This window comes from Myxocyprinus asiaticus, chromosome 17 (genome assembly GCF_019703515.2).
Source record: "Myxocyprinus asiaticus isolate MX2 ecotype Aquarium Trade chromosome 17, UBuf_Myxa_2, whole genome shotgun sequence".
NCBI lineage: Eukaryota > Metazoa > Chordata > Actinopteri > Cypriniformes > Catostomidae > Myxocyprinus > Myxocyprinus asiaticus.
This window is the reverse complement of record NC_059360.1, coordinates 49018535-49037500: the sequence shown is the minus strand read 5'-3', so window position 1 is coordinate 49037500 and position 18966 is coordinate 49018535. Positions and strand designations below refer to the sequence as shown.

Genomic DNA, 18966 nt, shown 5'->3' with positions numbered 1-18966 from the left:
GACAGAGAGAAAGACTGACAGACATACAGACAGAGAGAAAGACAGGCAGACAGACAGACAGATACACAGACAGACAGACAGACAGAGAGAAAGACAGGCAGACAGACATACAGACAGAGAGAAAGACAGACAGACAGACAGATAGAGAGACAGGTAGAGAGACAGACAGTCAGAGAGAAAGACAGACAGACAGACAGATAGACAGACAGACAGATAGAGAGACAGATAGACAGACAGACAGTCAGAGAGAAAGACAGACAGACAGATAGATAGACAGACAGACAGATAGACAGACAGACAGATAGACAGAGAGAAAGGCAGGCAGACAGACAGATAGACAGACAGACAGAGAGAAAGACAGGCAGACAGACATACAGACAGAGAGAAAGACAGACAGACAGACAGAGAGAAAGACAGATAGACAGACAGACAGATAAAGAGACAGATAGACAGACAGAGAGTCAGAGAGACAGACAGACAGACAAATAGAGAGACAGACAGACAGATAGAGAGACAGAGAGAAAGGCAGGCAGACAGACAGACAGACACCTCCAGCCACAGAACTCTAGAGGAGACCAAAACTGAGGCTGATCCAAAGATCAGAGCTGCCTAAAATCATCAGCTTCATACGTGACAATGAGTCGCCTCTTTATAATCAACATGAAGTAAAAGCAGCATCATCTGACCTTCAGATACCTTTAAACAAAAACCCTGGAGCTTCAAATGAGATGCAGTAAAAATAAAAGTATCTGCTGCTAAATAAAGCTCGATTATAAAGCGACGTCAACTGACTTAAGATGCGGGTCTGGCTTAGTGGTTAAAGATCTGGGCTAGTTACAAAGGTTGTAGGTTTAAACACAATAAACGGGAGATCAGCGTGTCCATTTGAGTGTTCGAGAAGAAGAAACAATAAAGAAGTGATGAAGACACTGAACACAGTTACTACAGAAGAACTGAACAAGTGATTTGTCTTCTAAATGACAACTTATCAACTCGCATAATAATATGGGTGGCATTTAAGACTAGTTTTAGTGACACTAGTATACCTTTACCAATGTACAGTGAGTAATACACAGGTCATTAACAGGCTAACCAAGAGAGTGATTAAAAGCAGTGAGACGTGTTCAATCAAATGACCCCTCTGAAAATTAAAGCTCTGACTTGTGACCTTATTTCACATCAGACGGACCAGCGACTGAATCTCCGCCTCAGAGAAACCGTTGACTTCCTGCACAGAACTGATTGGATGTGTGCGCTCAATCTAACAGCTACATTTATCACCAAATACACGTCTACATTCAGACTTTAGAGAAAAAGAGTCAGTCGGTTTGAATGGTTTGAACAGTTCAAACTGCACCACTACTTAAAGAGAAAACTTACATTTCACAATATCAATGTTTACGTTAAAAACATAATAGCAGGACAATATTAATGAAGACAACATCATAAAACACACTCATTCTGAAACAATTCTGATGTGTTCAAATCATAATGCTCTTAGTTTAGCATGTTTTTGTACTTACGTCGTTGTTTTGTCCGGTTTTGGCGAGCATCTCCTGTAGCGCACGCACAGACAGCGACTGCTCCAGCACAAAACTACAGATACACAGATCTGGAGGAACATACTGAGGAAAAAGAGAGAGAATCTCATCAATGAATACGATCTGAAACCTCAAACTTTGTGTTCTTCTATGCATGGCTCAAAACTTTGGTTCTGGAAAGCACTGGCGTCAGCTCCATCAGCATGCAAGACGTTTCCCTCAAATAAACCCATGTTTTCTCCTTAATAATTTGGCATTTGTAATTTTTCCAGATACAATCGTGTTCAGGTCTATATACTAGAGTTCATTAGCAATCGGAAACTGCCCTGAATTGAGAATATGAGGTGTTTGTGTGTAATTGAGGCTGTGTGTGTGTGTGTGTGTTGAGAGGTGAGGGCCGATGTGAGTTTTGGGAAGAGCCAAAGAGGCCAGAGTCGCCCGCTGACAGTATGAGAGCAATGATGAGACACAGATAAATAAAGTACACTTAAAAACAAACTGCCCTCATTCCTGAAAAACTCTCAGAAAGTTTTCTACAGCAGGCCAGGATCATCATGGACAACATGATCTACTTTCTCGCACTGTAGATTCAGAATTGCGCTAAAGGAAACACCGTTAGAGTATTTTAGTAAGACATTCCGTCCGCATTAGTAGAAAAATGCACATTTAGGAACCATTAATGAGACTGAAGTCGCGAAAGTTTCGGTATTTTTAACAAATATGGAAAAGTTGTAGATGGAGTATTACTGATGAAAGTGTTGATCTCTGACACTGTAACTGTACAGTGTTGTGAGCAGTTAGTTGTACAGTGGCAAGAAAACGTATGTGAACCTTCAGAGCTGTGGAAAAAGTAAGTGAACCCATAGGCTAATGACGTCCACAAAAGCTAATTAGAGTCAGGAGTTGGCAAACCTGGCATCCAATTAATGAAGCGAGATTGTAGGTGTGGGTTAGAGATACTTTGACTTGTAAAAAGCACTCAAACATTTTGAGTTTGCTATTCACAAGAAGCATCTGCTGATGTGGACCATGCCTCACGAAAAAGAGATCTCAGAGACCTACGATCGAGAATTGTTGCATTGCATAAAGCTGGAAAGGGTTACAAAGTTATCTCGAAGAGCTTAGATATTCATCTGTCCACAGTCAGACAAATTGTCTATAAATGAAGATGATTTAGTACTATGGGTACTCTCTCTAGAAGTGGCCATCCAGGTTCTGGTGAAGTAATCACCCTGAATGGCAGCCTAAAATAACAGCTCCTCCAAAAAAAAAAACACTTACTTCGCCCCATTAAACTGTCAAATACAAAATTTCCAGATAATATTTGGTCTGGTAAGTGGGGCACGAATGGGAAGAAGGGATGGAAGCAAAAAAGCACCACTGAAGAACCTGCAAACGAAGAAAACACAGTGAACAGCTCTCCTACACAGGCACAAGATGGCCAAGTTAATGCTAACCCTCAACTAAACGATGCAGCAAGTTTAACAAAAGTTTTGGAGGAGATACAGGATTTTTGCAAATACACAAAACAACAACTAACCCATATTATCTCTGAGATCCCCAACATTAATCAAAAGATAGCGGAGGCAGAGATGCGAATTGAAAAGGAGGAAGATCGCATTCAAAATGTGGAACAGGTGTTGAGCAAGATGATAAAAGTGATGAACCAAACTACTCAACCAAGAAGGGAGATCCCGTCGGGAGAACATAAGGTTATATAATGTTCCCGAAGGAGCGGAGAGGACGTCAATGGTGCAGTTTGTGGAAAAGTTACTACAGGATACGCTGGAGATTCCCCTGACTACGGAGCTTGATTTCAAGAGAGCACACCGGGCGCTCGCCCTGAAACCCTCCGGAGACAGGAAAGACAAGCCATGGTCATTAATAATCAAATTCAACTGCCAAACCAAAGAAGAGATTCTGCGCAATGCCTAGGGAAAGAAGACGGTGTTTTTGAACAAGAGACTAATATACTTTTATCAAGATTATCCGTCAGCAGTCCTGCAGGAGCACAAGGAATACTCTGAAGTGAAGCGAGTATTAAAGCAGAGACAGATCCACTTCCAGACTCCGTTCCCTGCTAAACTACGAGTGTTATATAAGGACGGGACTCAGCTGTACCAGTCAGTGGAGGAAGCAACTGCACACATGAAGGACAGAGGACTGCCCGTCAGTGTTATGACAGCTATCCCACTCCACCTGGGAAATGGTGAGAGGACCGAGACAGCAGGGGACAGTAGAAGAGCAAGAGAAGATGTGACCCTATGTGACCCTACCCTCCCTAGCAACCGGGCCATTTGGTTGCTTAGGAGACCTGGCTAGAGTCACTCAGCACACCCTGGATTCGAACTTGCGACTCCAGGGTGGTAGTCAGCCTCAATACTTGCTGAGCTACCCAGGCCCCTTTAACACACTTTTTGAGGATTTTGGTCCAACTGACATATGAAGAGACCTTTTCCCTAACAGAAGGGACTACACTTATTACTCTGCCTGACAAATTAATAGTTTAGCTACACAAGAAACCAAGAAACAGAGATATTATGAAAGTGGATCTAAATCTATGTAAATACTGGCGTGGAAACTGAAAAAGAGAACAGCAGAAAGAACAAGAACAAAAGTGATAAAAATAAGCTAAGTGAAACTCAGGAAGCTTTCAAAGTGTTTTATAAAACTCTATACTCTAAAGTTCCAGGGGGAAGTATAACCCAAATTGACACCTACCTGAACTCCCTAGAGCTACCCTCTTTAAACCAAGAACAAAATAGAAGAATGACCGCTGACATAACTGAAGGTGAAAACTGCTATTAGTAGGCTTAAGTTAAGCAAGTCACCAGGATCAGATGGTTATACGGCAGAGTGGTATAAGGAATTTAAAAATGAGCTAACTCCTGTCATACTCCCCACACTGAATTGGATTTTTTTTAAAAGCACAAACGCCACCCAGCTGGAAGGAGGCGATAATCTCAGCTATACCAGAAGAGGGCAAGGACAAAATGGAATGTTCCCTGTTCTGTTCTCAATGTAGATTATAAATTATTTACCTCTACCATGGCCAAACGATTAGAAGAGTTCCTACCCAAGCTGATACATAATGATCAGACAGGTTTTATACAACAACGACAAACACAAGATAATATACGAAGGACACTACACATCATGGATCACATACCAAAAAATTTAATCAAAGCAATAGTAGAGATAAGCGTGGATGCTGAAAAGGCATTTGATTCGGTTAACTGGATTTTTCTTTACAGAGTTTTACACAGATTTGGACACATTTATTAAAACTATATAGGCACTATATGACAATCCCACTGCCAGGATTAAAATCAATGGATATTTATCAAATAGTGTTACTCTAGAAAGGGTCTCGAGACAGGGTTGTGCATGGTTACCGCTATTCTTCGCATTATATCTGGAGCCACTAGCTCAATGTATTAGACAAAATGAGGATACCACGGGAATTAATATTAAAGGGACAGAGCATAAACTGGTCTGTTACACAGACAACGTTGTGATCTATCTAGGCCAACCAACTTATTCTTTACCTAAACTGATGCAATCATTTAAACAATACGGTCAATTGTCAGGATACAATATTAACATAGGTAAAACTCAATTACTTTCATATAACTATCGCCCACCAAGAGAAACTGAAAGCAGATACCCCTTAGCATGGCAAACAGAGTCCTTTAAATACCTGGGCATCAATATGCCAAAAGACCTTGCAAAACTATCACTATGCAACCATTTGCCTATATATAAAAAAACGCCTGCCGGCAGGCTTTTCCCCACCTCTCTAGGGCTGGGGAGGGGGATGAGGGGAGGGAAAAACAAAACAAAAACAAAAAAGAGGAAAGGGGGCAAGGTGGAGCAACAGTGAGAGAGAGAGAGAGAGAGAGAGAGAGAGAAAAAAAAACTTGCTTGTCGGTTTCCCAGACATGCCATCGCCTTGTACTCGTTCACTCCTCCACCCTCTGGCAGACGACAGCCACTCCTCCCCGGGTGGACCGGAGCCAGTCCTCCGACCCCTGGCGGATGGAATGCCCCTAGGGAACACTGGTAGGGAACTCCTCCTCGCCTGGCAGTGGCTCCACCACTCCAGGCGGCCGGCAGTGAGCCCCTCCTCCACTTGTGGATGGCGGCCGTTCCTCCAGGTCCAGGCGGTCGGCAGCAACTCCTCTGTCCCCCGGCGGATGGCCGTGGCTGCTCCTTTGGGTGGATGGCAGTGGCGAGGACTCCACGACAGCGCATCCCTCCTCCTTCCCGGGCTTCGGCACCAATGTAACATGGTTAAGGTTGGGAAAGGAGGTGGCGGGAACCGGCTGAACAGTCAAAATAATATTTAATAAGAACTTAAAAAGACACACAGAACACAAACACACACATGGCAGCTGCATGTGGCTCTCTCTCTCTCCCGAACTGTCGTGTGTCTCCCCGGCTGATTAGCCCAACTGGGGGCCGTGCATGTGTGGTCACAGCCCGGCCCCGCCCTCCTCCTCGTCACAGTTATCAAGATATATATGGCAGGGTAAAAGACCTAGGGTTCATCTCAAAACCTTACAATTAGCCAAAGAAAAGGGGGGATGGGGCTTACCTTCTCTTAGAGATTATTATTTTGTGGCACAGATGAAGAGCTATGATATGCTGGTGCAACCCATCATATGAGGCTCAATGGGAAAAACATTGAAGAGAAAATACCCTCCATCCCCATACAGGCCATCTTGGTGGATAATAACTTACAAAGTCATACTATTGATAACCCATGGGTGAAATGGAAATCTTGAAGTATGGAAAAATATTATAAAAGAATATAAACTAGAGAGAGCTATTGTACTTCTTAAATGGTGTGCATATGACTCAGATTTTACACTGAATAAATTGGATACTAGATTTAAGGTTTGGACAGCTAAAGGAATAACAGTTCTATGCAATATAATGAAAGGCACACTGCCCAGTTTTGAAACGCTTAAAGAGAAACACTCACTAGAAAAACAAGACTTTTACTGATAACTGCAGATGCGACATTATGTTAATGTGAAGGTAAAAAACTGACCGAGGCGAGTACATATATATATATTAGAAAAGCATATAACTCAGATATTGATAGTAGAATAATTTCATGCATATATAAAGGTCTGTTAAATCTTAAATCACATTTGACCTCTTACATTAAAACAAAACGGGAAAAAGAAGAAGGGATGATTATATCTGAGGAAGAATGGATAGCAATATGGAGGTATCAATGGAAGTGCACCAGTTCACAGAAATGGAGGGAGTTTGGTTGGAAAAACCTGACAAGGTATTTTATTACTACCTTTCAGGATTCCCATTATGTTAGTAACATTCCTGTTTGCTGGAGAAACTGTGGAAACCAAAATGCAAACCACTACCATATCTTCTGGGATTGCCCCGTTATCAAAGACTATTGGAGAGGGATACACAGTGCCCTACAAGACATTTTTAAATGTCTTGTAGGGCATTGGATATACCCTGGATATGTACCTTGGATATATACCTCAAGAATGTGTGAAGAGAGATCGATATTTAACGAATATACTGCATTGTCTTTGTCTATACTTGTGACTTTGATAAAGATGAGATCACAATTTATGACCAATTAATGCAGAAAACCAGCTAATTCCAAAGAGTTCTCATACTGTTTCTTGCCACTGCATTCGTAGTGTTCTCTTTAAAGTGTATATGAATGTAGACTGCAGTGTGAGAAATGGTGTTTTGGAAGCAGTTGGCACATACTGGTGTCTTGCTCTTCATAACTCACTCTCACAAGATTCATAAGTCCATTTTAATAGAGATTTACTCTGCCCTCCGTTTACCACATCATCTTACCTCATAACTCTTCACTCTTTAATTACATACAGAGTGAAAATACATGATAGTGTTCATCAGTCTTGAGTGCAGACAGCAGTACGTCCACAGACTCTTATCAGATGGTAGTACCATGGGACAGAATGATTACCATATTCATGACATGGCATTTATATGATATTCCAAGTACTTCAAAGAATAGCATGGTATAACGATGGTACCTTCCAAAAAAACATGGTACTTTTTGCTAGTGCAAAACGACTGAACGGAGAAACACACATCAGGTTATCGCTGCCCTCAACTATTTCCCTTTTCTCCCAATTTGGAATGCCCAGTTCCCACTACTTAGTAGGTCCTCGTGGTGGCGCTGTTACTCACCTCAATCTGGGTGGTGAAGGACAAGTCTCAGTTGCCTCCGCTTCTGAGACCGTCAATCTGTGCTTCTTATCACGTGGCTCATTGTGCATGACACCGCGGAGACTCACAGCATGTGGAGGCTCATGCTACTCTCCACGATCCACGCACAACTTACCACACGCCCCACCGAGAGTGAGAACCAAATTATAGCGACCACAAGGTGCTTACCCCATGTGACTCTACCCTCCCTAGCAACCGGTCCAATTTGGTTGCTTAGGAGACCTGGCTGGAGTCACTCAGCACACCCTGGATTCGAACTCGCGACACCAGGGGTGATAGTCAGCGTCAATACTTGCTGAGCTACCCAGGCCCCCTGCCCTCAACTATTCTAAACCAAGAGACCTTATGGGAGGTACAGGACCTGGGAGAAAACAGAGAGTGGTGGATGATGGAGGATAGAAGCACATCGAGGATTAGAACTGTTTTAAGGTCACCTGTGTTGTTGTCTTACAGCTCAAGTCTTTAAATAGAACAATCAGATAAAGACGGAAAGATTGCAGACAGACAAAATCACAAAACACTCTCACTTTAATTACTAGCGTCTTTTCAAATCAATGACATTTTAAAGACCAAAAACAGCTCCGGAAAACAAGCTAGATTCTTCTGGACAGCACACTGAAAGAGCTTAAAGTCAACATGAAATCAAAACTGACTATTTACCTCATTAATACATTTTCCTGGTCTTGTTTTAAATGATTCATAAGTGCATGTTATTCTCTTTCATCAAAATGTTACCTCTGAAATGGCTTTCCTTTTCAGTTGACGTCATCAAGCACCTGTCATATAGAAACACTTTACACCATCAATTCAGTTCACCATGGTTGAAATCAATTCTGTTTTTTTTTTTTTTAAATACGTCCTATTACAGAAGGGTCATCATCAACTCAACCTGAGGTCATTGGCTCAAAATTTTGTTTTTGACCATTTTTTTTACAGGTGTAAATCCAAAATATTAAATGCCATGGATCATGGATCATCAGATTTGCAAACAATTTGGTACGTATCGACTACAGATGGTCTTGACCAAAATAAATGTGATTATTCATAATATATGAGTGAATAAATTTTTTGGGTGCAGCCCATAATCACCCTCTTGATCTTTGACTGAAGAACAAAACGGTCTAAAAACAAAAACAAAAACAAAATTGTCACGAGATGATACATACCAAATTTCATGCAAATAAGACCAAAGGCCCATAACCATTAAGAAAAAGTTGATTTTTCAAGTACAGGGAAAAAAAAACATTGACATTATTGATTTTATGTGAATAAATAAAGGTACATTTCTAGTTTTAACAATATGTGTACTTCAGATCTTTGTTTTGTTGGACAAGAAAAACTAGCTTCATACCATGAGATCCACATTGGATTTTTCGACCATTGAAAATGGGTAAAATTGAACAATTTATGGATTGAGCCACATTGAGAGCCCCATATCTCTGGGATTTAACCTTATAGGACATTTAAAATGAAGACACAAGAAGGAAAGTTTGCTTTGAACCAGAATCTAAAAGGATATTAAGATATCTTTAATACTTCTGGAGTTATATGCATGCCAACTTTGGAAAAACAACACAAAAAAGTGTTTTTTCCCATTTTTGGACTCACACCATTGGCATATAATGCAACAATAAGTGCTGAAGTCAACTGATTTTAGTAATAGATCTACCGATCTCTGTGTAAAAATAAAATAATGATGCTGACACCTTTCTAAGGATATTTATTTGACCTGTAGTTTTGCTACAAATTCATAGGCGGAAATTGTCACTTTGACCCCCCTCTACAAAATAATGGATTACTCTGTAAATATTCATCCATGGCATTTAATCCTTTGGCTTTCATCATCATTTATGTTTAACTTTCTTCAGAAAAAGTATTAACAAAATGAAAAGTTTCTGAAATTTGGTTGATTTGACTTGGAATAACCCAGAAGTGCGTGTTATTTTGCAATAGGGCTGAAACGATTAGTCGACGTTATCGACAACGTCGACAATAAAAAATTGTTGACACAAATTTTACATTTGTAAAAAAAGATGCATTCACCTGAGAAGCAGCATATAAGATATTTAAACTTGCTTTTAGAAAATAGATCTTGAATAGAAGTATATTTTGTCTTTACTGCACTCGCAGAAGTATAACCATGTGAAAAAATACACTTATATTTAAGATATATTCTCTTAAAGCAAGTCTAAATATCTTATATGTTACTTCTCAAGTAAATGTATCTTGTTTTAAGGATTTTTAGAAAATTTTAAATGGAAAAAAAGACAAAAATCGGATTTTTTTGTAGTGAAATTTTTACTGAATTAAACATAATAAAAAGTATTTTTTCCCCTATAATTCAGTGAATGTCATTTAGAGAGATTTTTAAAAGATGATTTTGTCCTCTTAATTGTTAGTATGCCCGTTTAATACAATCTTTTAAGTCAGGGCACAAGCTGAATAATCGGTTAAGAGCTAATGATTAATCGTTACAATAATCGCCCGAATAGTCGAATAATCGTTCTAATAATCGTTAGATTAGTCAATTATCCAAGTAATCGTTAGTTGCAGCCATCGACGTCGCCAGGTCATTTTTCCGGGGCTTCAGCCCCGAATGTTTTGACTGTAGCCCCGAATGTCATTTTAAAATGTAGGCTACGCAATTATATTGCTACATGACCCCCCCCCCCCCCCAAAACCTCCTCAAGTCCTAGAAATGCCCCTGGTTGCAGCCCTATTTTGCAAACAGTGTTTTATGTTGACTTTAACAGTATGTCAGAATTCTAGGCTTATTCTTTGTTTCTGCATAAATAAGAACTGCAAGCAGCTCTTGACAAACTCATTTCCACCTCTAGTTTTTGTACTTAGAGTAGGTTACATAATCATTGCTCATTGCTCGATGCCTCTTGTTTATTTGGATTCTAATATGATCATAGATGGTGATGATATATTAAACCCCTCAGATGCATCTCTTGTGTTTTAGGTGAAAAATCATTAACAAATGTAAGTTCCAGTAGCAGGTGTGAGTCTGTTAAAGTGCTTCAAGCCCATGAGGTGTGAAAGCAGATCATTACGTCTCTCTCTCCCTGATGAACTCTGGTGTTTCTCATATGAATAGAAACCCCATAATGAAGACAGACCTGCAGCGAGAGAAAGCAATACATCACCCTGTCTCACCTAATTACATCACATCCTGTTGTCACAGCCGTCGAGTCGCCGTTGTCCAATGAGACAGAGACATGACCAGATGAAAGCAACAAAACAACCACAAGAGTATGAAGACTTATTCCTAAAACACTAATTCTTTCTCACTCGTTCTCGGGCTATATTTGACACTACAGTGAATTAGAGGCAAAACAGACAGATGTACATAAAACAATCCAGAGTCACATTCTCTAGGATGATGGATGTTTGTTTTGTATCAGAAACACACACAGATCCACAGAACTCAAGTGTACAGGTGTTATTAAAACACTTCAAGAGATTTATCAACAATTATTGTTGCTGCAAGACTCACCGAACAGCCACATTTACACAATAAACACCAGACAGGAATAGTGTGTGTGTGTTTTATAGTTTGACTCACCTTGGCTTCTGACGTGGGCTCCAGGTAACAAAGTCGGTTCCCCAAACCCTCAGCGCTCAGACAGAATTTACGGTTCTCTTTCTGAATGCAGGCAACACACTGCAGGACCACCTCATCATCCTGACAAACACAAACATCATATACTGATCACAAAACATACTCTCATATGCACACTGAATATTTCCTGTAACTACATTTTGAAGTATTGACCCGCCGGCGGGTCCAAAGGGGGGGTCCTGTATCGTGAAAAAAGTTTCCGCTTAAAACGTTAAAGTCTCCGTATACATAAATCAAGCATATGAGGTATCATTTGAACGCTTAGAATCTGAAGTTTTCACTCTGCTTTTATGTTACTTAAAATAATAAAATAAGGCCTGAAAACATTCGCATCGCAAATTAGCGCCCCCTAGAGGTAATGGGGTAGAAATAATAATATGAAAAAAGTGTTTCGCATAGCACCTAAATGGACAAATCATATATCAAATGAAAGCTCTCATTCTCAGGAATGTGACTGTATAGTTTGTTTTATTGCCCTTGTACCACCGTTTGAAAGATTTTCAAAAGAATCACAAAGTGAAACATGATTTCTGTAAGTCATCAAATACATATGTCTCTTTATGCTCCGATAACTGCTGCTCTAAGCCCCAAATAGCTACAAATTTTATATCTGCTTTTGCATTAGGAAGTTCTCTTAAAAATGAGCCATTTTTACTTGACTGTGAGCTTTCTTGGCTGAATAATCCAATGTTATATCTTAGATGTCCAGAACAAAATATCCCATCCAGAAGCAAAATAATGCAAAACAAATCATCAGAAAAATATGTTTTCGACTGTTGATGATAAAATGTTACACATTATCATAAAGGGTTTCTCAGCTTTCTATCTCAGCTATCTTAGCTTTCTAATGACACTTAGATTGAGCTTCTAGTCCACTCAGAGGCTGAGATATTCAATGAAACAATGAGGGTGGTGCTTGAACTGAAAATTAGACTGAATGTCTATGGACGAGCACATCTGTGAGAGTTAAAATGCATTAGAGCGCCACCTACATTTCAGATCTGTATATTATGATGGAATGTGATGGAGAAAAAAACAATTCTAATGCTTTCTGCCATCTAATGGAATAAGATGAGACTTTTCAAAGTGAGGTTTTACATGTTTACAAAGTTAGAACAACAACAAAAAAGCGCTTTCTGTTTAACATAAGATTTTAAACACATTTAATATTATTTATTAATAATTAGAGTCTTTTTTTAATTTGGGGGGTTTTCTGAAAAATGAGACAAATTTTTTGCAATTAGTCCTTTTTAAATTTGAGTGTGAAAAATTGCGGTGTGAAATAAACAACTTTATAGGCTACTTTCTTGTATCCCAACTTAATATGCAGAGTCCATTTTTTACATTTTGCAGCATATTCTTAACAAAATTACCCCTTTAAACACTGACAGAGAGATTATCACCAGAGTTGATGTGAAATGTGATTATTCATGTGATTTTCTCAGGTCTCAGTGAAGTGTACAGTATGACTCAGACATGGAGGAAAAACACAAATGATTTCCTGTGATTCACAGTCGAGATCAGAATAATAATCCTCAACAAGAGACTAACAATACAGTTACTCTAACATTTCTTCCCTCCTCAAACAGACCACATATAGGTTTGACTACGGGCCATTTCAAGTCCCAGGAGTTGATTTGTATTGAAAAAAAAAACAGATTTTGTTATAAGAAGGTCTCATTAAAACTGACTTGGAAACTTTTTACCAGGTCTTCATCATTTATTTTTGGTGCCTTTCAAATATCTTTTATGTCTAGATTTGACTGTTTTAGCTTCAGAGGACTTTCAATATAAACTATGAAAATCCATTATAAAAATACAAATTATTACATGTTTAAAACTATGATTGTCTAAACACAGAGTGAAATAAACATTAACAATTTCAATATTTATTGTGTGAAAATGATTTCAAACACAAAACAATTTTGCCCTAATAAAGTTTGTTCAAAAGTTAGTGTATTTGTTAACCGAGTGGACAAAAGTGTCAGTAGCCTAGTTTCCATCCCCTTTTCGCGCTATTTTGTTATCGACAAAGTGAAAATGCGTAAACATTTTTTTGCAAAATTTGCCGTCTTCTGCCCGTCTCCATTCAAATGGCCTTTTATCGATAAAAATGGTGTGCGTAATGATGTCATGCCTAAAAAAACATTTTGTCGCATACGTTTTGGTTTATCGCTTAAGGTTTGTGCCCTTAAGCCGTTTCCATACAGAAATGTGTTTATCGCTAATTCGTCTCCCAGATGTCCCTAATTTTTTTCTCTGAAGTTTTGGTAAAATGGGGAGAGTATTGAGACAATTCATTGAAATTAACCAGCTTACTGTCATTTTAATTTCACACATAAATGCAATCAGAAGATGAGGAATTGACATCAAAAGGGAGCTGTTGCCCTTCTGATAGGACTGTAATATTGGTCCTGATGTTGCGTCTATCGCAGGTTGCCACCGGTTACGACCCGAAAGTGAATCGTCATGGCCCTGTTCAAGCTGGCAACCTGCACTATGTAGTGGGGGAAACTTTCAGTCTTAGTTTAAGGAGCATCCATCGATGTGTATATGCTGTGTGCACAGCTATTAAAGAAACACTGATGCTGTGTAATATCAGTGTTTATATATATGATACATTCTTGATATTCAATATGCTATTTTGAACAATCATCTAATCTAAAGCATCGCCATCACAACTGCATTATGTCCCGCATATTTGTCCAGCAACATTTAACGATCAACTGAACTTGATTATCATCTCAAATTAATTAGTGTCATAATGCAATTTACATTTTCTTAAGAAGCTCAGTAAATGCGATCCAAGGTGAAGAGGGTTAGATTTAAAATATTTAAATGTTTTTAAATGTTCAAAAGCTCGTTGAACTCATTGGACAAATAGTTCTGATAGTTTATAGTCTTGATAAAAATACTTTATTCATTTGGTAATTTATTTAATTTAATATAGGGAATTTTGCCAGCATTTTTTCAAAAATAAGCTAAACAATAATTTAATAGAATTGGGCTATATGTTAGTATTCCAAAAAAGCACACTGAAGCGTTTCTCCTTGTATTGTGTATTTAGTTTTAATTTAAAACATCTTTGTGCACAGAAATGATGTTTTTTGCATTGTGGGCTAATTCCGTAACTGCAGTCTATTACTTTGAATGGTGTGGAAAAGCAACTTTAGTAAATAAACAGATGTCTACCGCGATTAAATTAATCACAAACAAAGGCCATTCATTTGTTCTCCTTGCACTTGTTGATAACCGGTGCATGATACGAGATATTTGTATTGGCACTCCTGGAAGTTTTTATGTTAGGGTTAGGGTTATAGGGTTAATTGGCACTCCTGGAAGTGTCACATTTGCAGATCGGATCTATATACCGTTAAGATCAATCCATAATCACATACAATAAACTGGCTTTCAAGGATGTATACTGTCGTCATGATTAACACAGACTAACGATTGGGGCAAATTCTGTCATGTGTCACTACATTTTTGCATTAATGCCAATTTTCTCATCAAAAAGTGTTTCCAAACCAGTTTTTTGTGACATTTGAAGCATCGACATAGAGTTTATGCACTAGAGTTAAACAGAAAAATATTATGTCGACACTTGTGAAATTTTAACGATAATTTGCATTTCCATCAGCTTCATTTTGATGCGCTAAAACTTTTTCGCAAAAAATCCTTGGATGGAAACATAGTTACTGAAGAGCATGCTTAAGATGAAATATCAATAGAATTATCACTTTTATTGGGCTTCCCATCAAGCTGTAATTTTGCCAAATTACGCAAAAAGTGTGAAAATATATAACTGTGTGTCTCCAGGATACATACAATCAGTAAGACAAATGATTCTGTCTTTTTATTACAGAAATGTTAAAAATGTCATTTCCATCAGCGTAATTTCAGCACAGAATTCTATTAGACACAATTTAGAATTTGAGATGTGCTGGAACTGACACAAAAATGACAAATCTCCTGTGATGCACATACATGCACATCGTTAGTAGGCAAATGAAATCAATTAGCGAGAGTGTGAAAAATGCTTTAACGAGACTTTATTTTCTAGACATCTACAGTGCCAAAGTGCCTGAAGTTAAAGAAACACCCATATTATATATGATACACTACACACCCTATTAATTCTCTCTGTTATTTAATTTCTGTAGATTTGATGCATCAAGTAGAATATTTAAGAATAAACCATCCTCCCAATAATTTGAGTATCTTTTAATATCTGCTCGATCTGAGGATGAACGTGAATGCAGTTATTATCTGAACAACACATTTGAAACTGTATTATACAGTAACCTGTAAGGTTAATTAGTTTAGCTGGTAATAAATCCAATAATAAATGCATCATCCATATAAATATTTAGCTCATGAGTGAACATTAACAACACAACTGGGCACTATTTATAAAACAAAATGACTTTGTGCCGCAGACAAAATACAAACAAATGCTAATTAATCTACGGTGTTTAATGAATGTGATTAATGTGCTTCAGGTATCACGTGCATGAAACTACATGCAAGCTGCAATACACCCCAAAACAAACAGTATGTACATTATTGCACTGCTGCAGGACTTTTATTGAAAGAAGCTTTACTGCTCTTCCTGTCTGTAAACTGTCTATTTGCTCAGCTAATTTGATGATGTGGTTTTTTGGGTGGCTTGCAAAAACTCCAGTGTTGGAGCCTGCGGCTGCATTTATCGGCACAGTAAACTGACATGCTGACAGAGGTGAGTGAAACCAGGAGAAGAACTCGTACATCAGATCTTCTGCAGACTCTACGACAGTGATTCACCTTGGCAAACACAGATATTTCCGAGACGACACCACATCAAAGCAGAAACAAGCACTGTGATTTAACCTGTGACAGGCTGAGAAACTCCAACAGGAAGTGCATTTTAACTGTGAGTCTCAGGAGCTAGACGCAGTTACATCACCTTGAACTTTACACCTGCTGCAGCACCATAGAAAGACATTTTCACTCTCCATAAACAACTAAAATCAATCTAAAAGTTTTCAGCTGATCTGTGAATTGGCGCAGAATTTGACCTGATCTAAAGAGAGAGCAAGATATTTAAACGACATAGACTCATGTCTCTGTGTGCCAGCGTTTCCTGAGCCAACAGTCTGTTGCACGCCGTGAGAGAGATGCCTACTTTAACAGACACCTAAATACAAACAAATGAGACATACGGCTTGATGCAATGCAAAATAAGTCCTGAAATTACACAAAAACACTGAAATGCAAATGAAGGCGACTGCTAAATTAGTGCTGGGCATCAGAAACTACCTCACGAAACTATATTAATGCACTAATTAAGCATGAATAAGACAGTAATTAACCATTAACTGAGAGTAAGGCTATATTAGCCATAATTTACAACATATTAAACATCCTATTTTAGTTTAGAACTACTGTAATTAATCATCTATTTCAGAAATCATACTACAAGATTTAAAGTAATGTCCAGCATCATCCAATCACTGCCAACCATGTTAAAATAAAATGATACATTATAAATTCTGAAACTATGTACTGATTATCATTGTCACATGTCTGTCAAACATGTTGAGTGATCCAAACATCATCTGTTTCACTCTCTCACACACACAGACACACACCCACTCACTCACACTCACTCACACACACCCACAGATACACCCACTCACACCCACTCACTCACACCCACACACTCACTCACTCACAGTCACACACACAGTCACACACACACAGTCACACTCACTCACACAGTCACACTCACACACACTCACTCACACAGTCACACTCACTCACTCACTCACACTCACTCACACAGTCACACTCACTCACTCACTCACACAGTCACACTCACTCACTCACACACACAGTCACACTCACTCACTCACTCACACTCACACAGTCACACTCACACAGTCACACTCACACAGTCACACTCACACAGTCACACTCACTCACTCACACAGTCACACTCACTCACTCACACAGTCACACTCACTCACTCACAGTCACACTCACTCACTCACACAGTCACACTCACTCACTCACACAGTCACACTCACTCACTCACACAGTCACACTCACTCACACAGTCACACTCACACAGTCACACTCACACAGTCACACAGTCACACTCACAGTCACTCACTCACACAGTCACACTCACTCACTCACTCACTCACACAGTCACACTCACTCACTCACTCACACACACTCACACACACTCACTCACTCACACACACACACTCACACACACACACACACTCACACAGTCACACTCACACACTCACACTCACACAGTCACACTCACACAGTCACACTCACTCACTCACTCACACTCACACAGTCACACTCACTCACCACTCACAGTCACACTCACACAGTCACACAGTCACACTCACACAGTCACACTCACACAGTCACACAGTCACACTCACTCACTCACTCACACAGTCACACTCACTCACTCACTCACTCACACAGTCACACTCACTCACTCACTCACTCACTCACACAGTCACACTCACTCACTCACTCACTCACACAGTCACACTCACTCACTCACTCACTCACACTCACACACACAGTCACACTCACTCACTCACACACACAGTCACACTCACTCACTCACACACACAGTCACACTCACTCACTCACTCACTCACACACAGTCACACACACACAGTCACACTCACAGTCTCACTCACAGTCACTCACTCACTCACTCACTCACTCACTCACTCACTCACTCACTCACTCACTCACACGTTGGTGCAGCTATCATTATGAGGACTCTCCATAGACATAATGATTTTTATACTGTACGAACTATAGATTCTATCCCCTAACCCTAACCCTACCCCTAAACCTAACCCTCACAAAAAACTTTCTGCATTTTTACATTTTCAATAAAACATCATTTAATATGACATTTCCCTTGTGAGGACCACCCAAAAGGTCCTCACAACCAGAAATGTCCTCACAGAACAGGTTGATTCTCAATGCTTGGTCCTCACAAATATAGCAAAACCTGTACACACACACACAGACACACACACAGACACACACACAGACACACACACAGACACACACAGCACACACAGCACACACAAGCACTGCACGGACGCCTTTAACAGTTGCGCAATGTCACCATGTCAACAACCGCATCTCCCACTGAAAGCGTTTAAACACGCCCCTCCTGTGAACATGGATAGGGGAAAATGGGCCCCATGGCCGTGAGCTGGGCCCCATGGGAGTTGTAGGCATCTGGGCTTCAGCCCATATTAGCCTGTGCTTAATGCACCCCTGACAGTGTCTGCAGGAGTCTGTGAGTCACATCTGCATCGAGCGCTGCGTTTCTGTGGAAACAGACTTTAAATGTCACGAGTGGAAGAGATCAGCTGCTGGAGCATTATGGGATAGGCGGATTATTAAAATATCTGTGCACTGAAATAAAGCAAAAAAAATCTTAAAAATAAATATTTAAAATAATTACACACATCTGATATGTGTGATCAAGGTAAGTGGAAAATAAACATTTGTCTAAGA

The 18966-nt window shown here is 39.5% G+C and overlaps 1 protein-coding gene across 1 annotated transcript in view; it reads right to left on the bottom strand.

The window, feature by feature from the left end:
- LOC127455157 (ryanodine receptor 3-like) overlaps window positions 1–18966 on the bottom strand; it is a 201482-nt gene that overhangs the window by 163803 nt on the left and 18713 nt on the right. Inside the window, exons 2-3 of the mRNA XM_051722783.1 lie at window positions 11356–11475; window positions 1524–1625 (exon numbers count right to left, since the gene is read on the bottom strand). Coding sequence (XP_051578743.1) covers window positions 1524–1625; window positions 11356–11475 — 222 coding nt within the window. The remainder of the gene's footprint in view (window positions 1–1523; window positions 1626–11355; window positions 11476–18966) is intronic.